Source organism: Thamnophis sirtalis, unplaced genomic scaffold (genome assembly GCF_051295495.1).
Source record: "Thamnophis sirtalis isolate CommonGarterSnake01/CBP01778 unplaced genomic scaffold, rThaSir2_p1.2 scaffold_14, whole genome shotgun sequence".
NCBI lineage: Eukaryota > Metazoa > Chordata > Lepidosauria > Squamata > Natricidae > Thamnophis > Thamnophis sirtalis.
In genome coordinates, this window is record NW_028261394.1 from 13,490,432 (window position 1) to 13,516,026 (window position 25,595).

Sequence of the window (25,595 nt, forward strand, 5' to 3'; positions counted from 1 at the left end):
TTCCCCATCTATTTGAAATTGAGAGGGCCAGATGCCATGATCTTGGTTTTCTTAATGTTGAGTTTCAAGCCAACTTTTGCACTCTCCTTCATACTACTGGATACTACTAGTGTACTATTAAAGGAGAAGGGGAGTCTCAGAAAGACAACTGGGGTTTCCCAGGAAGGAGGCGAGCCCATTCCAGAGAGGGGCCCAAAACAAGAGACTGCACTGTCCTGAACTGCATGGAGGAAGGAGAAAAAGGTTCAGGGTAGCCACACTCTAGAACTTCCCAGGGTACATCTGTTGTTAGATTACAAGGTTGTAGCTTTAGTCTGGCAAGATTCTGTCTGTTAAAGGTTTAAAGGTAAAGGTTTCCCAGGTCTAGTCCGACTCTAGGAGGCAGTGCTCATCTCCATTTCATAGCTGAAGGAGCCAGCATTGTCCGAAGACACTTCCGTGGTTATGTGACCAGCATGATTATTCTTCAAGGGTACACAGAAGACTGTACCTTCCCACCAAAGTTGTACCTGTTTATCTACTTGCATTTGCATGGTTTCGAACTGCTAGGATGGCAGAAGAGGTTCAAGGTAGCCTCACCTTACAATCTCCCAGGGCATATCTATTAGGTTAGAAGGGAATAGAATAGAATAGAATAGAATAGAATAGAATATTGGAATGAAGAATGGAATGGAGTGGAATAGAATAGAATATTGGAATGAAGAATAGAATAGAATAGAATTCTTCATTGGCCAAGTGTAATTGGACACACAAGGAATTTGTCTTTAGGGCCTAAACTCTCAGTGTACACAAAGAAAAATAAAAATACATTCATCAAGAATCATAAGGTGCAACACTTAGTGGTAGTCAAAAGTTATTAGTAATCTATCAAATTATACTAGCAAACAATACAACAATATAAATTACAAAGATACAAGCAACATGGTTATAGTCATAAGTGGAAAGAGATAGGTACTAGGAAAGAGATAGATACTAGGAAGAAAGAGAAGAATAATAGTAATACAGTCTTATTAAATAATTTGACAGTGTTGTAGGCATTAGTTGTTTAGCAGAGTGATGTCAATCAGAAAAAAACACTGTTGTGTCTAGTTGTTCTGGTGTGCAATGCCCTAAAGTGTCTTTTTTGAGGGCAGAAGTTGAAACAATTTATGTCCAGGATGTGATGGGTTTAGCTTTAGTCTGGCAAGATTCTGTCTGTTCAGTTCAAACCAATAAAAAATATTGGGCTTGACCAGAATTCTATGGTGTCGACTTTGGACTTGAGTGTGACATCTAATGCTTCTCTGTTGTTGTGTTCCAGAGTGATCTTGGAAGATGTCGAACCTTGGCAACAGCGATACCAAGCCCCCTTGTCTACCCCGGTGTCGGTGTCGACTTTGGACTTGAGTGTGACATCTAATGCTTCTCTGTTGTTGTGTTCCAGAGTGATCTTGGAAGATGTCGAACCTTGGCAACAGCGATACCAAGCCCCCTTGTCTACCCCGGAATGGACTCGTTAAGCTCCCCACCCAGGCCAATGGACTCGGCTCCGCGAGCATCACCAAAGGGACTCCAGCGATGAAAAACCGCCTGTGCCAGTCTTCCGTGCCTGCAATCATCAGCCCAGCCTTAATGAATCACAGTGACCTGTCCATGCCCGGCCTCACTTCACCATTGTCTTTGTCGGCTCTGGCAGGAGGGCCTTCAGGAGCCACCATGGTGGGACTTCCCGCCGATGAGATTTCTCCAGCCAACGGCGACCTCCCATCCCTGGGTGACCTCTCTGGCTCCCCCACCAAAAGGCACCTGGCTGTGGATGAGAAGATCCTGAACCGCCTGTTTATGTACTTTTCAGCCTGTGAGAAATGTGTCCTGGCCCAGGTGTGCAAAGCGTGGAGGAGAGTCTTGTATCAACCCAAATTTTGGGTGGGTCTCACGCCGGTGCTGGACACCAAAGAACTCTACAACGTCCTGCCCAACGGAGACAAGGAGTTTGTCAACCTTCAAGGTTTTGCCATCCGGGGGTTTGACGGTTTCTGCCTTGTGGGGGTTTCCGACTTGGACATCTGTGAGTTCATCGATAATTACGCCCTCTCCAAGAAAGGGGTGAAATCTATGAGCCTTAAGAGATCGACCATCACAGATGCAGGTCTTGAGGTAGGTCTTCTGCTGCCCGGCTAATGGTGGTGCCTCTGTTGCAGAGCTCAGTCTGGGGTCTCTAGAGCAGCGGTCACCAACTGGTGGTCCATGAGAAAATTTTGGTGGTCTGCAGAAACATTATTTGCGTTTGTTGTATTGCACTAAATCAGGGGTCCTCAAACTATGGCCCCTGGGACGGATATGTGCAATGAACATTTGTGTTGCTGCAGACAATCTCCCCCTTTGGGGTCTTTTTGTGGGGGTGGGAGATTCTGACTTGGGGTCTGCTTCGGCCTCCTCGTGAGGGGCTTTGGGTGAAGGCTGGAGGGAAATGCCGCTGGTGGCGAAGAACCAGAGGGCCTCGTTCCAGTGGGACTGCATCGTGGCCTAAAACAGGCTGACCATCTCAGCCCGCTGAGCCTCCAGGCACCAGTACCTGGCCTTGCACTCCTGCAGTCTTCCCTCTGCTTGGAAAGCCTATGGTCGTAGTCCTCAGTGCGGTGCTTCTGCTGAGCCTCCTTCTCAGTCAGATCCAGTTTGAACTGAGCTGTTTTGCCAACTCTTTCTCATAGTGGCTGCTTAGCTCCAGCAACTGCTTCCTGTTGGGGCCCTAAGGAGCCCGGGTGGGCAGGGGAAGACTAGCTGGGAGGGGAGGGGGCGAGTAGGTGGTGCCTCTCAATGTGAGTGACATAAGGTTGGCCATGCCCACCCAATCACTTGCCCACCTAGCCACGCCCACCTTGCTGGTCATTAAGCAGATCACATTAGTGGTCCGTGGGATTTAAAATTATAAATTTAGTGCTCCCTGAGGTCCGAAAGGTTGGTGACCCCAGGAATAGATGGCTATGATATTAAAACAAAAAAGCAAGTTGGCCTCCAGGAGAACCTAATGAAAGTTTCATCTCGTTTTTATGTGGCCTACATGTAATATGTGTGGGACTGCTGGAGGTCTTCTGAATTAATCCCACCCAGCCAGTGGTGGGATTCAAATAATTTACCAACCAGTTCTCTGCCCTAATGACCAGCTGGGTAGGCAGGGCTCAGTGGTCATGTGATCTTGTGGGCGTGGCCAAGTCAATGTCACTCAGGTCGATTGGCACTTCACCTTAGTTGTTACAATGGTAATAAGGGTTAATGGGAGAGGCAGTTTCTGTAAGCAGGGCAATAAAGATTAGGCTAGAAACAGCACCAGAATGTTTCCTTCCTTCCTGCCTTCCTTAAAGGATTGGCCCTGTAAAGTGGGGAAAAACAAAAGATTTCTTCCAACAACTGGTTCTCTGAACTGCTTGGAAAGTTACCAACTGGTTCTCCCAAATAGGTGCGAACTGGCTGAATCCCACCACTGCACCCAGCCCACTTTAAAGAGGATCAAATAGGCTTATAGCCCTCTCCACTTTGGAGAAGGGACCTCTTGGTGACCAATGTCACTGGAATAGGTATGTAAGGAAAGCCTTTACACCTCTGGATGTCTTTGACTCTAGAAAGTCAAAGACCCTTGAAAGAGTGCAGAGAAGAGCAACAAAAATGATTAGGGGACTGGAGGCTAAAACATATGAAGAATGTTTGCAGGAACTGGGTATGTCTAGTTCAGGGGTGGGTTTCTCACCCCGTTCCAACCGGTTCGGTTGGAACGGGGCCGGCGACATCCTCGTGCAAGCGTGCAGCACGCGCATGCATGCGCGTGGTGCACACATGCGTACTAGCGTCTGTGCGATGCTCCAGCTGCTCCTGGAGGATCGCGCAGGTGCTGTATGCGTCCTGCGCATGTGTGGAAGCGCAGAACTCGTCAAAACCGGGTAAGGAGCGCGGGCGGGAGGGTGGGCCCTTCGCCGTTCCCGGAAGTTACTTACTTCCAGGTTCGCCGACCAACCAGTTTGCAGGGACCGCCGCGAACCTGTTGAAACCCACCCCTGGTCTAGTTTAATAAAAAGAAGGACGAGGGGAGACATGATAGCAGTGCTCTAATATTTCAGGGGTTGCCACAAAGAAGAGGGAGTCAAGCTATTCCTCAAACCATCTGAGGGCAGAACAAGAAGCAATGGGTGGAAACTAATCAAGGAGAGAAGCAACTTAGAACTGAGGAGAAATTTCCTGACAGTGAGAACAATTAATCAGTGGAACAACTTGCCTCCAGAAGTTGTGAATGCCCCAACACTGGAAGTCTTTAAGAAGATGTTGGATAGCCATTTGTCTGGAACGGTATAGGGTTTCCCGCCTAGGCAGGGGGTTGGACTAGAAGTCCTCCAAGGTCCCTTCCAACTCTGATATTGTATTGCATTGCATAAATCAGATTCACCTGTGGGCTTCCTCCAGAAGCCACAGTGGAACACCACCACAAATGCTTGTGTGAAAAGATACAAAAATAAGGGGCATTGAACAGCCTTTAATCCAGAGATTCCAGATGGAATAAGCACATTATATGAAATCTTCAGAGATTCTCCATCATCCAGGTCATGGCTGTCCCAAAGGTGCTTTTTTTTTAAGAGGCAACTGGACTTTTTGATTTTTCTTTGAAGACGTTTCACTTCTCATCCAAGAAACTTCTTCAGCTCTGATAGGATGGGGAATGGAAGGGTTTATACTCCTTGCAGACAGCTGGTCATTTGCATCCTTTTTAGAGTGTCCATGAGGCCGTTTGAAGAACCCTCAACAGAAGGGGAGGGATACTACATCATCTATCTCTAGTCCATAACGGTCCTTTCAGCAGTTCCAAGAAGGCTTCACACCCATTTGCACCACTCAGGTGATCCCGAGGACACAGACAAACCTCCAAGTGGCCTCAAGGACTCTCCAAAAGGATGCAAATGAGCAGCTCCCCACCATCCAGCCAGAGCTGAAGAAGCTTCTTGGAGGAGAAGCAAAACGTCTTCAAAGAAAAACCAGAAAGTCCATTTGCCTCTTGAAAAAAGCACCTTTGGGATTATACGAAGTCTATGCCATATTGTTACCAGAAATCGGCTTGATGTGTTGCATGACCCATCCCTTTATCAAACATGGCTTAGTCTCAAGTGGGAACCTAGCCATTATGGATTATTCAGCCAACCACAGTTAAAGTCAGCCATGGCTTAGCACGAAGTAGGAAATCATTCCATAGGTCTCACCTTCCAATGCATCTCACTCATGAAGGATTTTGCAATTTGATCCACATGCATTCATCCCAATGGTTGTACAAAACAACAGATGAATTACAACTTAGGTTCTTTTCTTTCTTTCTTTCTTTCTTTCTTTCTTTCTTTCTTTCTTTTCATGTTTTATTTGTTTTATTTATATTACTTTCCATTTCCATCAAACAGTTGCGACCTGGGTTCAGTTATTTGAACATTCGTAATCTACACATTTGTTATTATAATCGTCACAATAATGTTAATAACATAACTATATATTAATATAATTACAATAATACATAACATCTTCAGTGTCAAATTCTCTCCACATTAACCTTTCCTCTTTTTTTGTGTCTCCTCCTTTCTAACTCTGTTTCTATTGTCTAACCATTGATATCCATGTCAAAAAATATTCAGTTTCTTCTTTATCCTTAATAATAAACTTTAATCTGTCCATTTCTCCACATTCTAGTATTTTCTTAATTGCATTCTCATTTGACAGAATCTCATCATTTTTCCATTGTTGTGCAAATAGAATTCTGGCTACAGTTAGTATATGTAAAACCAGATATATAGTCTTTTTATCATATTTTTCCAGTAGGATGTCCAACAAAAATATCTCTGGTTTCAAGTCTATATGCTGCTTTATCATTTCTTTTCCAACCGTGTGTTTTCATCCAATATTTTTTAGCTTTTGGGCGAGTCTATCACATATGATAGTTTGAATCCAATGGTTGATTTACACTTCCAATATTTAGCAGATCTATCTTTATACATTTTGGCCAATCTTTCCAGTGAAAAATGCCATCCATAAAACATTTTGTACAGATTTCGTTTATATGCTGTTGACATAGTCAATTTAACATTTCTATCCCATAGTTTCTGCCATTTAACTAATTCTATTACATATCCAAAGTTTTTAGTCCAGGCAATCATTCTCTCCTTTCCCTTTTCCCTTTCCTATTTAATATTTAGTATATAACAATATAATTTCTTTATCAGTTTATCATCTGTTCCAGTTAATATATGGTCTAACTCTGTTAATTCTTTATTAAAGCCATACATTTTAGCATCTTTCTCATCCCAACTCTTGTTCTTTTTGGGAGGGGTAGCCAGCCCTGGTGCATAGGTGGCCCTGCTCCCAACAAGCCACCATTTCCCATAAGCTTAACTCAGAGGTGTCCCCACATGCTGCCTAAACCCCATTGGAACAGATGTCTTCCTGAGATATTAAAGCAGATGGGCGAAGTTGCTATTAGTGAGCAATTATGATTACAGTAATTGGAAAAGTTGTCTTTGATCGTTTCCCGTGTCCTGATATAGTAACGAAACTAAAATAGAATCACGGGGGGGGGGGGGGGAGAAGCTTAATCTTAAATCATCATATTGCAGATTATTTCGTTCCCAACTGATTAATCAAGCAAATGGCTTGCGGTGACTTTACCAATTAGAAGTGTTGGTTTTATACTGGTTGAAGACTAAAATAGTACTATCTGCTTGAATGATACATGATTTTGGCGCAGAAGATTAAACCAGAAGCATTTGGTCTACCAAGCATTTGCAATGATATTGTTTGCTCGAGAGACAAAAATGACAGATTTGGGGCTAGCAGCATCTAGAGAGACATAATCGGTATCTAAAACAATTAGCCCCTTCTAATAATTCAAACAATACAGCTAAAAGATGAACAGAGATAGATGCAAACCGAATGTATTGACTCATCAATACAATAACACGTGTTCTGACCTAGGCTTCCCAAGATCATGAAGCCGACTCCTCATCCCGATAAAACCTCTTTTATTTAGGTTAAAGGGAATTCCTCGCCAGCAAAGTCCTGGCAAACAGTCTTTCATGAGGTTTCACAACTACAGACCTTTATCAGGCTTGGAGAGCTTCCAGGCCGATATCTTCCAAACGCCATGCTGTAGCAGCAGTTACTTGGCAAGGAGTCAGGAACGGATCTTCACCTTAATGAATGGAACTAATTGTCTCCTGCAAACTCCCCTCCCCTTTAGCTCCTCTTTTATTTACTCTGGGAGGGGCCATTCACCGTCCACCTGTGCCTTTACTCCTGAGTCGGCCCTTGTTCCTTAGCTGTTCCCTTCTCCTGGCAGCTCTGTGCATGCACACATCAGGAAGAGGCTCCAGCTGTCCTTCTGCCCCATTGATCTCCATCTCCAAGATCAGCAGGCATTTTTACACAAGAGGCTAATCGTGAGTAATATTAATCTTGGTTAGTTTTGGGGAGGCTTAACTTGCAGTGTGTTGTACAAATCCGTACTCCTAGGTACAATACATTTTGCAAACCTAAATGCTGAATTGGTTAATTCAGTCGCCAAATTGAGCTTGTTGCGTGAATTCAGCCACTGGGTGAATTCCTCCAGTGGTTGACAGCAATTATCCTCTTATCAATCATGGTAAACATAATAATAAAATTGGGTCCAGTCACATTCAAGCCACATTGCTCAATGATTGCATCACTTAGAACCGAAATCCCAATCTCAACTGTAGTTGTACATCGAGGAGTATCTCTATAGTAAACAGGTGAAAAGTGTTGGGTAAAGGCAGTTGGTCTTATTTGACTCTCCCTGGTTTAGAGTGAGTTTTGTGAACTTAGCCTATCTTTAACAGAGCCTTTAACAGATTAACCAAGTTGGAAGGGACCTTGGAGGTCATCTAGTCCAACCCCCTGCCCAAGCAGGAGATCCTACACCATTTCTGATAGATGGCAGTCCAGTCCCTTCTTCCTAGCTTCCAGTGATGAAGCTCCCAAAACTTCCAAAGGCAACTTCTGTTCCATTGGTTGATTGTTCTCCCTGTCAGAAAATTCCTCCTTATTTCCAGGTTGAATCTCTCCTTGTTCGGTTTCCATCCATTATTCCTTGTCTGGCCTTCAGGTGCTTTGGAAAAAAGGTTGACCTCTTCCTCTCTGTGGCAGCCCCTCAAATATTGGAAGACTGCTATCCTGTCTCCCCTGCTCCTTCTCTTCTTTTTTTATATACAAGTTTTTTATTTTTTCCTGTGATACAAACATTTCATCATTCATTAATCAGTGTGTCATGCAAGTACATGTTTTTGTCTCATAATAATTAAAGCTACCACCATATTCTTTATATATATATCTAATCTTATCATAACATTACCTCTTAACATATCTACTCTTATAACATTTCTCTTCCTAATGATTTAATTTTATAACACATTTCCCCGTATTCATTCTCCAGCCAATCATAAAATAATTCCGGTATAATATAATAACCATATTCTTCCTTTCCTTTAACTGCTAATGTTAATCTGTTCATTTCTGCACATTCTAATATTCTCTTAATCACATTTTCATCTGTAGGGATTTCTTCAGCTTTCCAATTTTGTACAAATACAATTCTAACTGCAATTATCTCCACTTGACTAGTTCCTGCAACCGTTCATCATAGGTTTTAGCCTCCAGTCCCCTCATCATCCTGGTTGCTCTTCTCTGCATTCTTTCTAGAGTCTCCACATCTTTTTTTATAGTGTGGTGAGCAAAACTGGATGCAGCATTCTAGGTGTGGTCTTACTAAGGCTTTATAGAGTGGCATTAGTACCTCCCTTGATCTTGATTGTATCCCTTGTTAATACAACTTAAGATTCATCCAGTGATGAAGCTCCCACACCTTTTGAAGGCAAAGCTGTTCCATTGGTTGATTGTTCTCATTGTCAGAATGTTCCTCCTTATTTCCAGGTTGAATCTCTCCTTGTTCAGTCTCCATCTATTATTCCTTGTCTTCAGGTGCCTTGGAGAATAGGTTGACCCCCTCTTCTCTGTGGCAGCCCCTCAAATATTGGAAGTCTGCTCTCCTGTCTCCCCTGGTCCTTCTCTTCACTAGACTAGCCATGCCCAGTTCCTGCAACCGTTCATCGTATGTTTTAGCCTCCAGTCCCCTAATCATCCTGGTTGCTCTTCTCTGCACTCTTTCTAGAGTCTCAACATCTTTTTTATAGTGTGGTGAGCAAAACTGGCTGCAGTATTCTAGGTGTGGCATTAGTACCTCCCTTGATCTTGATTGTATTCCTTGTTAATACAACTTAAGATTCACCCAGTGATGAAGCTGCCACACCTTTTGAAGGCAAAGCTGTTCCATTGGTTGATTGTACTCATTGTTAGAAAGTTCCTCCTTATGTCCTGGTTGAACCTCTCCTTGATCTTGATTGTATCCCTCTGTTAATGCAACTTTCAGGTCATGCTGGAACAGATGCAAGGTCTTATGCACTTGGAGCTTTCTGGATGCAACGATTTCACTGAGGCCGGTCTCTGGTCGAGTCTGAATGCCCGCATCTGCTCCCTGAGCGTCAGCGACTGCATTAACGTGGCCGACGATGCCATTGCGGCCATCTCACAGCTGCTGCCCAACTTGACTGAGCTCAACCTTCAGGCCTATCACGTGACGGACACAGCCCTGGCTTACTTCACTGCCAAGCAAGGTTACACCACCCACACCCTCCGCCTGAACTCCTGCTGGGAAATCACGAACCACGGCGTGGTGAACATGGTGCACAGCCTCCCCAACCTGAGCGTGCTCAGCCTCTCCGGCTGCTCGAAAGTGACGGACGACGGCGTGGAGTTGGTGGCAGAGAACCTCCGCAAGCTTCGGAGCCTGGACCTCTCGTGGTGCCCTCGGATCACCGATATGGCTCTGGAGTACATCGCTTGTGACCTCCACAAGTTAGAAGAGCTGGTGCTGGATAGGTAAGGTGGGCTCCAAATCCTCTGATTCCTTTTGCAGGTGACAAAATTTTGGGGCCCGAAATAAGACACCGCAGGAAATTAGGTTCACCAGGGAATAGAAATCTTTGGACAGCTCGGAGTCGTCCCCAACTGACAGAGCAGACCCCACAAGGGACACCATTCAAAGAGATGAAGGGACACTGAGCCACGGTGGTACAGTGGTTAGAATGCAGTACTGCAGGCTACTTCTGCTGCCTGCCGGCTGCCTATAATTTGGCATTTTGAATCCCACCGGGCTCAAGGTTGACTCAGCCTTCCATCCTTCTGAGGTGGGTAAAATGAGGACCCAGAATGTTGGGGGCAAGAGGCTGGCTCTGTAGACCGCTTAGAGAGGGCTATCATGCACTGTGAAGCAGTATATAAGTCTAAGTGCTATTGCTGTTGTCCTTCCTTCCTTCCTTCTTTCCTTCCTTCCTTCCTTCCATCCCTCCTTCCTTCCTTCCTTTCCTCCCTCCCTCGCTCCTTCCTTCCTTCCCTCCTTCCCTCCTTCCTTCCTTCGAATCTCACCAGGCACCAGGTTGACTCAGCCTTCCATCCTTCCGAGGTCGGTAAAATGAGGACCCAGAATGTTGGGGACAATATATCTAACTCTGTAAGCTGCTTAGAGAGGGCTGTAAAGCATTGTGAAGTGGTATATAAGTCTAAGTGCTATTGCTCTTGCTCTTTTCCTTCCTTCCTTCCTTCCTTCCTTCCTTCCTTCTTTCCTTCTTTCTTTCCTTCTTTCCTTCTTTCCTTCCCTCCTTCCTTCCTTCAATGGTGCGCAGTAGTTAGAAAGCAATATTGCAGGCTAACTCTGCCAGCAGTTCGAATCTCACCAGGCTCAAGGTTGACTCAGCCTTCCATCCTTCTGAGGTGGGTAAAATGAAGACCCGGATGGTTGCGGGGGGCAAGATGCTAACTCTGTCATCTGATAAAGAGGGCTATAAAGCACTGTGAAGTGGCATATAAGTCTAAGTGCTATTGCTATTGCTATACAGGATAGATAGTGGGACAGATACGGATGAGGTAAGGCAATGGAAAAACCCATGAGATGGTCCCAAGTTAAAGAATCAGAGATCGAATTTGGTCCACGATAGCTTCCAATGTTCTATCAGGTTCTTCAGAACCTCAAAGCACCCAAATGAGAGGAGAAGACTTTCTCAAAGACCTATGATTCATGGTCACTTGTAACCAAGGACCACTTTTGTTGTAACACATCCAACAAAGTCTGTTATGGTGTTATCATCCTCTCAACATCTGATCTATCCACTCCTTTTTTCCCAAATCCAAATGGGTGGCTCCCTTACTAGTTATAAGATGAAATTCCAAGCAATACTGCCGTGGGTATCCCTTTGGAATGGATCTTTTCCTAGAATCAGGATAGAGGCGGGGGTGGGCAGGGGGGACTGCTTCCCTAACCAGTTTCTTAATCATCAGAGGTCTTCAAATATGGTAGAAGGCAAGTTCTACCATTTAAAACCCTTCTTCTCCAGCTGAGTATCACCCGTCCTCTACGATCCTGCCCCCTGCTGGGCGTTAGGAGTTGTCGCAGTTCACATGTAAGGGATATTGGGGAAGCCCCAGTAACATTTCATCACTGGTTGTGCCATGATCTACCCCCGTGATGATGGAGAACTATGGCACGCAAGCCGTTGCCCTGTCAGCTCCAGCGTGCATGCCAGCTGATTGTTGGACTTGATTTTCATCTGTTTTTCGCCCTCCAGAGGCTTCCATCCCCAGGAAAGCCTCTGGAGCCTGGGGAGGGTGAAAAACAGATCTACTGGACCCACCGGAAGTCAGACAATGGGCCGTTCCCGACCTCCAGAGGGCCTCCGGGGGGCAGGGGAGGCTGTTTTCATCCTCCCCAGGCTCCTAGAAAGCCATGCATGCATGCACAGAGCAGCGGGAGGGGGGGGGGTCACGCATGCATGCACAGGGGGCGTTGCACCAGGGGGGCATTAAATTATGGGGGTGGGCATGCACGTCCTTTTGGCACCTGAGATGAAAAAGGTTCGCCATTACCCATCTATACCTCTCTAAGCATTGCGTTTTTCCAAGGTTAGTCAACTTTCCAGGGGCCTTCAAAACTCTGAGCAGTTTTTAGCAGATTCAATTTCTCCTTTGATGATGAAGATTGTAGTGATGATTATGGTTGTTGCGATGATCATGCTTTAGAGAATTGATGGAGGTTTAAAGGCACGAAGGTCCCTTGAGAATGGCAGGAGCTTAAGATACTTATTTCAAGGGACGCGGTGGCTCAGTGTCTAAGATGCTGAGCTTGTCAATCAGAAAGGTCGGCAGTTCAGTGGTTCGAATCCCTAGCTCCGCATAACGGAGTGAGCTCCTGTTACTTGTCCCAGCTTTTGCCAACCTAGCAGTTCAGAAGCACGTAAAAAATACAAGTAGAAAAATAGGGACTAACTTTGGTGGGAAGGTAACAGCGTTCCGTGTGCCTTCGGTGTTTAGTCATGCCGGCCACATGACCACGGAGACGTCTTGGGACAGCACTGGCTCTTCGGCTTTGAAACAGAGATGAGCACCTCCCCCTAGAGTCATGAACAATGAGCACATATATACGAGGGGAACCTTTACCTTTAAGATACTGATTGAATTACTTCATCTTCCAAAGCCTCCCTCAAAACTGGCCCTTGTCCTACCTTCATTTTTAAGTCGAAATGAAATGCACAGGTGTAGTATAGGTGGTACCTAGTAGTAACTGTGAGAGGGATCTTGGAGTCCTAGTGGACAACCATTTAAATATGAGCCAGCCACGTGCAGCAGCTGCCAAAAAAGCCAACACAGTTCTAGGCTGCATCAACAGAGGGATAGAATCAAGATCCCGTGAAGTGTTAATACCACTTTATAAGGCCTTGGTAAGGCCACACTTGGAATACGGCATTCAGTTTTGGTCACCACACTATAACAAAGATGTTGAGACTCTAGAAAGAGTGCAGAGAAGAGCAACAAAGATGATTAGGGGACTGGAGGCTAAAACATATGAAGAATGGTTGCAGGAACTGGGTATGTCTAGTTGAATGAAAAGAAGGACTAGGGGAGACATGATAGCAAAGTTCCAATATCTCAGGGGCTGCCACAAAGAAGAAGGAGTCAAACTATTCTCCAAAGCACCTGAGTGTAGAACAAGAAGCAATGGGTGGAAACTAATCAAGGAGAGAAGCAATTTAGAAATTTCCTGTCAGTTAGAACAATTAATCAGCGGAACAACTTGCCACCAGAAGTTGTGAATGCCCCAACACTGGAAGTCTTTAAGAAGATGTTGGATAACCATTTGTCTGAAACGGTATAGGGTTTCCTGCCTAGGCAGGGGGTGGACTAGAAGACCTCCAAGGTCCCTTCCAACTCTGCTATTGTATTGTATAGATCCTCAACATGCTGCATCAAATCCAGTGTGATTCTTGACCTGACAAAACTTACATACTTACCTGTGCTTTACAGTTTGCTTGCTTCTCTTTGGAGATAACCCCATTGTTCTCCTGCTTTTAACTTTACGGTGGTCCATCTTCCTTTCTCTGGCAGGTGCGTACGGATAACGGACACTGGGCTCAGCTACTTGTCCACCATGTCCTCGCTTAGGAACTTATATCTCCGCTGGTGCTGCCAGGTAGGTCAAAGGGAGCTGGGATTCTCTCCTTGTGAGCCTCATCCAGGATAAGACTTGTAATTTGTATGGGAACATTGGGGACAAAGTTTACAAAACTCTGCAATGGCAGCAGGAAGGGCATCTGGCCAGTAATCACTCTGCTCCATTCAGTTGCCCTGACTCCAACCCGCAAGGGATTGTGGGGTTGTCAAAAGATGATGATGATGGGGGACAAAGTTTGATTTTGTATCTGGAAGTATCTGGAAGCTTCGGCTGCTTCAAAATGTGGCTGCCCGCAAAAGGGTTGTGCAAATCTAGATTTGCACATGTGTCACCTCTCTTGAAGGTGCTGCGTTGGTTGATAGTTTGCTTTCTGATCCAACTGAAAGTGATGCTTGTCGCCTTGAAACGCCAACAAGACCTGGGACCAAATTGTTTGAAGGACCATCATTTCCCAGTCGTATCTACCAGCGGTTCAGTCGACAATTACCCATATATTTATATTTTTCCCAGAAATAAATAAATGTGTTTGGTGTCTCACAATCCTGTCTTCTCCTCCCTCGTAGGTCCAAGATTTTGGCTTGAAACATCTGTTGGGAATGAGAAGCTTACGTCTCCTGTCACTTGCCGGTGAGCATTGGATTGGGGTAGATCCTTTCAGATCCATTGAGATACGGGTCTGGAAGAAAGTTTTGGGGGCCCCTCAGGGCCTGAATCCTAAATCCCCAAATCACCCAACTTCCTTTGATCTTGGACTAGCTTGTGGTATGCATCCACTCCAGTGGTGGGTTCCAGATCCCGTTCCAATTGGTACGGTTGAAACGGGCCCGGTGGCATCCACATGCGTCTTAGCGCTTCCACAAGGCCCCATGACGCTCCAGCTGCTCAGGGAAGCATCGCACAGGCGCTGTACGTGCCATGCGAGTGCACGGAAGTGCCGAAAACTTAAAAGACCAGTAAGGAACTCGGGCAGGCGGGTGGGCCCTCCGGAGCACTGCACCAGAATGGTATCCAGTGCTCCGGGAAGGCTCCGGTACGCCCATACCAGGGCATACCACCTGCAACCCACCACTGATCCACTCACCCGTACAGGAGTGGGATTCAAAATTTTTTGCAAGCGGTTCTCTGCCCAGTTGCTTTATGGGCGTGGCCATGCTGGGTGTGGCCTACTCAGCCTCCTGCACCACAGCGGGGGAAGCATTTTCACCCTACCCAGGCTCCAGAGGTTTTCTTTGAGCCTCCTGCAGGATGACAACGGCCTCCCATGGACTCTAGAGGACTTCTGGAGGCCGAAAACGGACTTGTTTCCATACTTCTGGAACTTCCAGGAGCCCCGTTTTTTGCCCTCTCAGAGTCTCTGCGCAGGCCCTGCACTTACCTGCATCCCAAACAGGCTGCGTGGAGACTCCTGGGAGAGGAGGGGAGGGATGGGCGTGGCCAGCCAATCCTTTCAACTACCGGTTTGGTGAACCGGATGTAAAATTAGCATTGGGTTTGCCCGAACTGGTCCGAAACGGCTGAATCCCACCCTGGTGGTGCACACCGGGCTCAGATGTACAAACTCAAATGGATACAGGCAGGCATACATAGGTGCATGTGCATATGCAGATGCGAAGAAGTATACGCACAGATACATCTGCAAGCACTGATAGGCAAACCCACCCACCCCATACGCTCAAAAGGGCCAATCAGAAATAGTTAAACATTCGCAGAATGGAAGACCCCCCCTTTTTTTTTTCCTTTCCAAGCAACCTCTGATTTTAGTCTTTCCAGCTGAGATATTCTTTCTTATTCTCCCTCTTCTCGGAGCTTGTTTCTTTTCTTGCTGACATTTGCATTGATGCTGCTACCTAGTTGGGTAATGAAATGTCTTCATAAAAAAAAAAGCAAGCTGAGCAAGCACAGTCTTCCTTCTCATCCCCCTCTTCCTTCACCTTCCCTCTCCTCCTCCTCTTTCTCCTCCTCCCCTCCTCCTCCTTCCCCTCCTTCTCCCTCTTCCACTCCACAAAGCCCACTCCCTTCTAGAATGGATGTTATCCAATTGGGTAATGAAACATCTGCAAGAAAACAAGCAAGTTCAGAGAGCACAGACCTCCCCTTCCTCCTTTGCCTCCTCCTTCCCTCTCCTCTTTCTCTTCCTCCTCCTTTCCCCCTCCTCCTCTCCTCCTCCTTCCCCCCTCCTCTTCTCCTCCTCCTTCCCCTTCTTCTCCTTCTTCCACTCCACAAAGCCCACTCCCTTCTAGCATTGATGGTGCTACCCAATTGGGTAATGAAACTTCCGCAAGAAAACAAGCAAGCCCAGAGAACTCCAAAGACCCCACAGTCCTCCTCTTCCTCCCCCTCTGCCACAAATTCCACTCCCTCCTAACACTGATGATGTACCCTAGCTAGGTAATGAAATGTCTGCAAGAAAGCAAACAAGCTCAGAGGGCATCATGGACCCCAAAGCCCTCCCCCTCTTTCCCCACCTTCTCCCTCTTCCACTCCACAAAGCCCACTCCCTTCTGGCATTGATGATGCTACTCAATTGGGTAACGAAACATCTGCAAGAAAAAAAGCAAGCTCAGAGAGGGCAGTTCTCCTCCCCCCCCTTCCATTCCATAAAAGGGACTCCCTTCTAGCACTGATGATGTTACGTAGATGGGTCTCGAGACGTCTGTGAGAAAACCCACCAAACTCAGAGAGCGCCAAGGACCCCCTCCTTCCAACCCCCGAGCTGCGAATGTTCTCCATTATTAGTTCTTTCTTATGTTCTGATTTTCACTTTTACCAGGCTGCCCTCTGCTGACCACCACTGGACTTTCAGGCCTAGCTCAGCTGCAGGATTTGGAAGAACTGGAGCTGACCAACTGCCCAGGGGCGACTCCAGAGCTCTTTAAGTACTTTTCCCAACACCTGCCTAGCTGCATGGTGATTGAGTAAGCCACTCGCTAGAAAGATCTGGCCAAATCCTGGAGCCGTCTCCTCCAATCCTAACTCAGCACTGACCAACCATCCAGCGTCAAGGTTTTTCTTTCTTTCTTCGTCATTGATATATAACTGTATACGGAGATATATAGATATATATGGATGATTTCTTTCCAGAAGAGGGGGGGGGTTGTTGTGACTTGAAAAATCACACGCTCACCCATGTACACAACTCAAAACGGGGGGGGAAAAACGGTGCGACGAACGCACACGAACAATTGAGAAAAGAGTTGGTTGTTGGGCGGATCGGCAGTGGCTCTAACACAAAGTGGGAGAATCGACTCTCGAGTTTGTAAATCCTGACGTCGCCATCATCTCTCATCTTCCTCGTTGTGAGCTGTTTGGGAAATCTTACCTTTTTGGGGGTAAAGCAAAACAAAAACCAAGAATAATGGAAACCCTGCAACGAAACTCCTAGAGCGAAATCAAATACGAAAGGGATGTAGGTGAAACCAGCTAGGAAAATCCCAACGGCCGATTAGCCCTTGTTGGCGAATAAGCCAATCTCAGTGCTGAATGAAAAAAGGATTTGTGCCCGTCCGGGCTTTTCATGCCATGGGGCAGAGAGAGAGAGAGTGGTTTGCCTATGAGACTACCCGGTCTGGGTGGTGTAAGGATCATAGGGGTCAGTCCTTGTGAAAGGCCTTCGAGGTGTGGAGGTTGGACGGTTGAAACCTGCCCGCGAAAGGCAGGCGTCGTTTACATTGGAGGTTGGGAAGTTGAAAACATGTCGTCGAGGCCTCCGGAGATATTCCTTGGATGGGATGGAGCATCAATGGTGGTGAAATGGAGCCGCTTCTGAATTCCAAGCATGGGAACCTGCAGAAGTGAAAGGACTCTTGTTTGAAGGGTGGGGAGAGAGAGGAGGAGGAGGAGGAAGAAGAAGAAGAAGAAAATTGACCAAGGCTGTGAGAGAAATGGTCCCGGAAATTCTTGGAGCTCTGGATTTTGGGGAGCTCCTGATTCTTGGACATTCCAGAAAGTGGAGCAAAGCTAGCGAGTAAGGAGATCCATTGGAGAAACTGACCTAAACTGTCCCAGCTGACTCGAAGCTCATACAACACATGATCCCATCTGGTGGGTCCCATCTGCCTCCTTTCCTTTGTTTTCTTCTTTCCCTCTTTCTCTCTCCCTCCCTCCCTCTCTCTCTCTCTTTCAATTTCATTTTGACTCTCTTGATTTTGCAAATGAATAAGGAGGGGTTTCTCCTCTTCTCTCTCTCTCTCTCTCTCTCTCCCTCTCTCTCTCCCTCCCTCCCTCCCTCCCTCCCTCTTTTTGGAGCAAAACCACAGCCTTTGCATGTTGCCTTGCTTTGCGTCTTGTAATAAGGTAGAGTCTGAATACTGCTTTTGGGCTGTGGGTGGCAGTTTTTTTGATCCTGGCTTGGCTCGTCTGTTCTGGTGTTTTTTAAAAAAAAAATAGAAGAAGCTGATGATGAAGAAGAAGCTGATGTGGCTTGTTCTACTATCCTTGTTCCATTTCTCCAAACCACACAGATCACCTAGCTGTCCATCCCGGTCTTCTTCAAGAGGGGTGAAAACATCTCCTTTTCTTCCTACCAACCCCAGTTCCACCTTTCATCCTGGGAGACCCCCCCCCTCTCCCCATCAATCACCAGATCCTCTTTCCTTCCTGACTTCACCCCACCAAACCTGTACTCCTTGGCTCTCTTCCAAGCCAACAGATGCTGACCAGATGTTTGGTGATGCGTGGCTTTTGCCCCATCCTTTTTTTAGAAGCCATTTCCAAGCCCCCCCCCCTGGAAGAATAAAAGGGGGGGCTAAGGGCATCTCCAGCCTCCAGGCATTCATCCTTCAGACCCAGAGATCTGTTCTGGGGCAGAATCATGCACTGGAAGAAAAAAAAATATTGGGAGAGCTCCAGGCTCTTTAAGCCATGGGTTCAAGTTGCATCTCCAGCCTTGGGAATCTCTCTCTCGGATGGCTCGGCTGGTAAAACCACCCCTTCTGTGCTTTCAAAGAGGTGCTGGGCTCTTCACGCAACCCCAAGTAGAGTGCCTGTGTAATTTTGGTTCATCTTGGTTGACTTCTTTGGAGAGAGAGAGAACCCATTTCCAAGGGTGGGGGGTATGTCCACAGTAGAGAACCTCTTCTCCACCGTTCCTATCTCCAAGAAGCTATTGGGATGGGCTCTGGGTGCTTTCCGCTCTCCAAAGTTGGTAGGATGAAAACCATATCTCTATTTTTGCTCCCCCTCTTACTGCATGGGGCAAACCATGGAAGCAATGCATCCCCTTCCCCCAAGATCCAGCTCTTTGCATGCTAATATACCTAGAAAGCAGCAGGCATGGAAGTTAATACTGATACTTCCATGTCAAATGCTTCCGTGGCGAAAGGATTTGGCGGTGACATCCCCATTTCTTGGGGGGGGGGGCGGGATTCCCAGGAGGCTCCTTTCGTCTCCCCACAAAGTTGCCCAATGAAGTGGTACCCATTCATCTACTTGCCCGCTGGGTTGGTGGGAGCCGGAGTATGTGACAGGTGCTCGACCCACTCTGAGGCAGCAACGGGTCTCGAACGTTGAGGCCGCCGATCGTCAGCCCGGCATTCTAACCTCCGAGGCAGGGTCTCCTGCTTGGGCAGGGGGGGTTTGGACTAGATGACCTGCAAGGTCCTTTCCAACTCTGTTATCTGTTAATGCACCTCGCGCTTCTGGCATGGTAATTGAGCCGATGGAAGGCGTGACTCGGTGGAACTTAGTCTGGTAAAACAGAAAGCAGGGAAGATTGTCCTGAAGGTGGGCTTCAAACAATATGGCGTTGAACGACTCGGGACTACCCTTGTGGTCCGAGCTCATTTCTTTTCAGGACCCACCAAAAGGGCAGCCGAGGGAACCTTGCCATAGACTATTGCATGTTGTTCTATCTTCTCTGGAGGAAGGGGAGGGGGCTATCCAGGCAGGCAGGCAAGCTGGGGATGATGGAACGGGTAGTTCAACACATCTGGAGATGCCCAGGTAGGGAAAATTGCTTTTGTGGTTTTTCCCCCCACCGGATTGTCTCCCTTAGATTGTGGTTGTGAAGCAGCCATTTTGCCAGGAGTCTGGCCTTGAGCAAAGACTGGCCTAGTTGATGAGACAGCTTTGAGTTCATGAGTGCCTTTGGTGGCCGCCTCGTTTTTCTTATAGATTTAAATAAAGCCAAATAATAATAATAATAATAATAGTAATATACACCCAGCAAACTACCGTAGTCCTTCAGTTCTGATCTTGGAGCAAAAGAGAGAAGTTATACCATAAAGCCTGGCCTGATTCTACCACCTCTTGAGCTCTTCCAGCAGTTGGGTGATGCCCTCTCTGTATGCCAGCAGACTTCAACTACTGTATACCACCCTGTGGCTTCGGAGTCTTCCCAGCACGGGCATCTTACCTGGGGTAAGATCATCTGTGCCTGGAATTTTGGAGCCAGCCATACAGTTTTGCCAAAATTGTAGGCTGATTATACCACTCACACCATTTTAATTCTTTCCCCCAGGCGGTCAATCTCGTTTTCTGGGAAGCAAAAAAAAAATTGCATTGATCAGATCAGGTAGATGAACGAGATAAAGGTAAATCCTCCAGTTGCAGCCACAGTCAAGCCCAAAATGTACGTGGTGCAGTGAAAAATGTGTTGCGTGAGGTTTCACCCCACTTACGAGCTTTCTTGCAACCGTTGTTAAGTGAATCACCGCAGTTAAATGAGGAGCACGGCTGTTAAGTGAAGCTGGCTTCCCCATGGCTTGTCAGGAGGTCACAAAGCGACGGCCGGGACAGTGCAACCGTCATAAATATGAGTCAATTGCTAAGTGGCTGAATTTTGATGATGTCACCCCAGGGGATGCGGCAACGTTCGTAAGTGTGAAAACCGGTCGTAAGTCACTTTTTTCAGTGCCCTGAAATGGACGGTTTTAAGTCGAGGATTACCTGTAATACAGCCAGATAACAGACACCTTTGGACCTGCGGTTGATTTCTTCCGCTCAGGTCAGCAAGCTGCCTCAACCTTTTGCAGGCAGCTTTCAAAATTCAAAAGAAAAATGGTTTCGCTGCATATTTGTAAAAAAAACCAAAAACTCAAACAAAACCCAAAACCCTTTGCTGAATTCCCCTCCAGAAATTATCATAGTTTGGAGAACACTCAGACCGATATTTTTTTCCCCCCCAAGGCTGTACTTTTTATTATCAAAATAGTCGAGGTTATGGTTTTATTCAGGGGTTATCCTACCGGTTTAACACGGTGATCGCAGAGTTTTAACAAAACTTCCCTTCCACGTTACTTCTGGGCAGTAACACTGTTGAGGTACGGCAATCTGATCTGCCGCGCGAATCAGCCAAGAGGATATAGGTCAGTAAAGTGCAAGGGAGGGCCCACCTGATGATCGAAGAGAACCGGTTCGTTCCCAACTGATTGTCAGAGCTACCGGTTCGCCGGAATCTGTCCGAACTGGCTGAATCTCACCCCTGGTTTCATTGTTTTATGTAGGATTGAGGCTGAGAAATAGTTACAGTATAGTACAGTAATTCAAAACCAAGGCTGGCCGGTGTCCCACCGATTTGTGATTCAAATGAAACCCGAGGTGAACCAAAATGTTATCATCAGCTGTAAAGGAAAAAAATAATCAGAATTCATTAATTCGTGCATTCGTGCATTCCTTTATTTTATTGATTGATTGATTGATTGATTTGTTTATTTGTTTGTTTATTTGTTTGTTTATTTATTTATTTATTTATTTATTTAATATCCATGAAAGAGGGACTCTTTCGTCTACTGGGAATTTGGCTTAAAGGGAAGGAATTCCCATGGGTTTCAGATTTCCTATTAGAAAAGGTGTTTTAAAAAAAATACAGGCTCAGAAGTAGAAACTTATAATTAGAGTGCAGTTAATAACAGAGTAAAAGGAGACTGGCGCCACTGATGTGGTATAATTTCAAGAGCAGATTGACTCCGATCTAGATGGATTATCTATTCACTTTATTAGGGGACTGGAGGCTAAAACATATAAACAACAGTTGCTGGAACTGGGTATGTCTAGTTTAATGGAAAGAAGGACTAGGGGAGACGTGATAGCAGTCTTCCAATATCTCAGGGGCTGCCACAAAGAAGAGGGAGTCAAGCTATTCTCCAAAGCAGCTGAGGGCAGAACAAGAAGCAATGGATGGAAACTAATCAAGGAGAGAAGCAAATTAGAACTAAGGAGGAATTTCCTGACAATTAATCAGTGGAACAACTTGCCTCCAGAAGTTGTGAATGCTCCAACACTGGAAGTTTTTAAGAAGATGTTGGGTGTCCATTTGTCAGAAGTGGTGTAGGGGTTCCTGCTTAAGCAGGGGGTTGGACTAGAAGACCTTCAAGGTCCCTTCCGAGTCTGTTATTCTATTCTATTATTTATTCATCCATAAGACAATATATTCAGCCGATGTTTTTGATCATGTCCCATAATCTTCCAAGCCAGTTATCTAGCCAGAAGAATCAATAAAGGCTTACCCCCCACCCAAGTCAAATTAGAACTTAATTTTGCAGCAGTCAATTAAATTATTCATTTTAACATTTCATAAATCCATAATTTAATAAGTATTAATAGCACATTATTAAAATAAATTAAATGATTTGCTCCCAGGGCAATCCCCTATCTCTCTAATCCAGAATTAGTCCAATTGAATTCCATAAGGTTGATTGGACCTTGGAATGTCTTATAGATTAAAAAAAAAAGTTACAATTGACCTGCTCACTTGCTTTTGATGTGCATCAATTGGTTTGTCGTGGCTACCATCCTAAGGACTCCCCGGAGTAAGGCAGGCCTCCTTTACCTGTCCATTTTCCCAACAGTTTCTAAAATCCCTACCATCACAACCTTGACATTTTCTATGTCACCTTTGAATGTCTTCTCCAGCCCACAAAGCTTCAGATGTGTGGGACTGCAAGGCCAATAATTCCCACCCAATATGTCAGTAATCCGAAGATTCCTGAGGTCTCGGTGACAGAAGATGGCTTGAAACCAGTAGGACAGCTTGCCTTCAGAAGTTGTAGGTGCTTCATCACTGGAGGCTTTTAAGATTATACTGGACAGCCACTTGTCGGGAATGGTTTAGGGTCTACTGCTTGAGCAGGGGGCTGGACTAGAAGACCTCCAAGGTCCCTTCCAGTTCTATTTCTATTCTACTGTCTGTGTGAAATGCTTCTCACTGGAGATCAATGGCCAAGGGGTGAAGCATCATTGGTTTTGAAAAAAATGAGATAAATATTATATATGAAAGATAGCTCTAGCATTGGATGTTAGCCATAGTACAAAGACATAAAGAAGATGCTAGAAAGAGTGCAGAAAAGAGCAACAAAGATGATTAGGAGACTGGACACTAAGCCATACGATGAACATTTGAGGGAATTAAATATGTCTGACAAAGAGGAGAACTAGGTGTGATATAATAGCTGTCTTCCAGTATCAAAACAGTTGTGAGAGGAAGGGGCCAACCTATTCTCCGAAGCATCTGAGGCCAAGACAAGAAGTGATGGTTAGAAACTGATCAAGGAGAGAAGCAACCTAAAATTAAGGAGAACTTTCCTGACAGTTAGAACAATTAGTGGAACAATTTGTTGTGAAGGTTGTGAATGCTCCAACACTGGAAGTTTTTTAGAAGATGTTGGATAACCATTTGTATGAAGTGCTTAGGGTTTCCTGCCTAAGCAGGAGGTTGGACTAGAAGACCTCCATGGTCCCTTCCAACTCCATTGTTCTATGTTCTATGTTCTAAAGAAATAGATGGATAGATAAAGATCTACTACTTCTAACTTGGCAGTGGTTAATAAACTGTTACCAAATTGCTCTTCACAAGATTCCTAAGACCTAAAAGGGAGAGAAATTAATCTAATTAATTGGTGATGAGATAGGAGGTTGTGCTTAATGTAATGTGATGTTGAGGGCAGTCACAACGTGGTAATTGAGGTTCTACCTGTTTTGTTGTCCATCGCACAAACTAGTAGCATTTCGGGTGTCATCTTGACTCTTTTTGATCAAATCTTGCAGACACACCTGTAGGAGTGGCTTTCCTAAGTAGCTTTCCTAAGTTCATGGTCAATTCTGGGATGTTTGGGCCCACCACAGTGTTCTTAGTGGCTTTCCAGCCTGCAGTTCCTCCAGATCAATTTCCCTTAGAATTTCCTCCAGGAAATCCTGGTTTTTCCAGTTGCTTCATCCTTTTCCTAAGTACCTCAAACTGGAATATCACGCTCATCATCTTACAGGGAAGCAATGGGACCACAAGCTAAACAATCCTGCATGGACCTTTTGATAAAATCCAACTAAATGTTCAGAATCATAGCAAGGGGTTGCGGGAGGTGGGGGGGAGATTTGAAGTTTTGAAGATTATCATGCATGAAGAACGATGGGGTGACGGGAGGGTGGGTGTTGGGGGGGAGAAAATTCCATTTATTTGTGAATCTTCTACAAGGAGGCCGTCGATCTGTCTTCCAATTGCATCTTCACTTGAGCTAGTTACTTGATTCACACAATACTTTTGAGGACTGGCCTCTCCATATAAGTCTCCACCATCCTACGTTGAATGACCAACTTCATGTCATTTTAACCGATGTGCTTGGACGTGGCCGCCTCCTCCGCTGCCATTTTGAACATCCTCACCAACTGCTTTTAATATATATATATATATATATTTATACCATCACAATTTGTAGAAATGCAAAGGTTTTGTTGCTGTGGCATCTCTGTAAAGCTTTAAGAAGAAGAAGATGATGATGATGTACAATTTCCTTTTTTTTTTTACCTGTTTCCTCTGGAAATCCATGGTGGTTAGCAGAAAGGGTGGCACACAGTGCCAATGAGTTTGGAGGTGAAGATTAAGTTCCAGATACTGGCACAGAGCCATGTTTTTCAAGCGGGTCAGATGGTCGGAAAAGCTGACCGCATGAACCCTGGAAAACTGTGACCGTCATAAACACACGCCAGTGGCCAAGCGTCCAAATTTTGATCCCATGACCATGGGGATGCTGGTCATAGGTAAGTGTGATAAAACAGTCCTTGGTCCCTTTTTTTCAGTGCTGTTGTAACTTTGGTCACTAAACGAATGGCTGTTAAGTCGAGGACTACCTATATGATGTAAGGCAGGTTACACGAATAAGAAAACATCTGCAGTACAGTCGGCTGCCATCTTGATTTTTCAGGCCGGCGGGCTGCCCATCGCTACGTTGGTCCCTCTGGGTAAGATGTTTGAGAGAATATAGAAGAAAAAAGCCATGTGAGCAGAGTGCCTTTTGAAAGGGGTGCATATTTTTTATTTTCTTCTAAAGGAGAGGGGTGCTAGCAAAAAAAAAACACCCACCCCAAAATATTTATTTATTTATAGCTATTTATTTCCTGACTTATTTACTTCCTTGTTTTGGACCAGAATTTCGTGGGAATTGTCCTCTCTCTCTCTCTCTGTTCCACCACAAAACCGCGCTCGACTAAACCGTGCCCGACTAAACCGCGTCGCTGACGTCATCAACAGGGCGACAACAGCGCGGAGACAGAAGCACGCTGTACACCCTAAACCTAAAATTAACCTCTAAACCTAACCCCCCTAAACCTAATCCTAAACCTAACCCTAAACCTAAGCTTTAAGCTAACCCTAAACCTAAACCTAACCCTTAATCTAACCCTAAACCTAACCCTAACCCTAAACCTAACCCTAAAGCTAACCCTAAACCTAACCCTTACCTTAAGTTGAATCGGCTTCCTTTCAAAGCGCTATTTAAAGCGCCCTTCTTTCTCCGCGCTGGCTGTTGTCGCCCTGATGATGACGTCAGCGACGCGGTTTAATCAGGCGCGGTTTAGTCGAGCGTGGTTTTGACGGGTCTCTCTCTCTCTCTCTCTCTCTCCCTCCCTCCCTCCCTCCCTCCCTCCCTCCCTCTCTCTCTCTCTTGCTGAAGTCCATATTATATTATTGGAAGGAGAAGAGTCAGTCAAACTCAGGCAGGAGATGTAAAATGTGAAAGATGTGGTTTTACTGCTTGTTTATTTTATTTATTTTATTTAGGGAATTTCTATTGCCACCTATTCGCAAATAGAGGCTCTA

The 25,595-nt window shown here is 45.6% G+C and overlaps 1 protein-coding gene across 1 annotated transcript; it reads left to right on the forward strand.

Annotated features, from left to right (window-relative positions):
- Positions 1 to 1,420: 1,420 nt before the first annotated feature.
- FBXL16 (F-box and leucine rich repeat protein 16) lies at positions 1,421 to 23,271 on the forward strand. Its single transcript, XM_014075072.2, has 5 exons — positions 1,421 to 2,136; positions 9,440 to 9,948; positions 13,504 to 13,588; positions 14,134 to 14,197; positions 16,341 to 23,271. The coding sequence occupies exons 1-5, from the start codon at positions 1,438 to 1,440 to the stop codon at positions 16,487 to 16,489; spliced, it is 1,506 nt and encodes a 501-aa protein (XP_013930547.2). The 5' UTR covers positions 1,421 to 1,437; the 3' UTR covers positions 16,490 to 23,271.
- Positions 23,272 to 25,595: the final 2,324 nt, after the last annotated feature.

Coding starts and splice junctions, on each gene's coding strand:
- FBXL16 (XM_014075072.2), top strand. CDS start 1,438: ATGTCGAACCTTGGCAACAGCGATACCAAGCCCCCTTGTCTACCCCGG. Junction 2,137..9,439: donor TCACAGATGCAGGTCTTGAG/GTAGGTCTTCTG, acceptor TGCAACTTTCAG/GTCATGCTGGAACAGATGCA. Junction 14,198..16,340: donor ACGTCTCCTGTCACTTGCCG/GTGAGCATTGGA, acceptor CACTTTTACCAG/GCTGCCCTCTGCTGACCACC.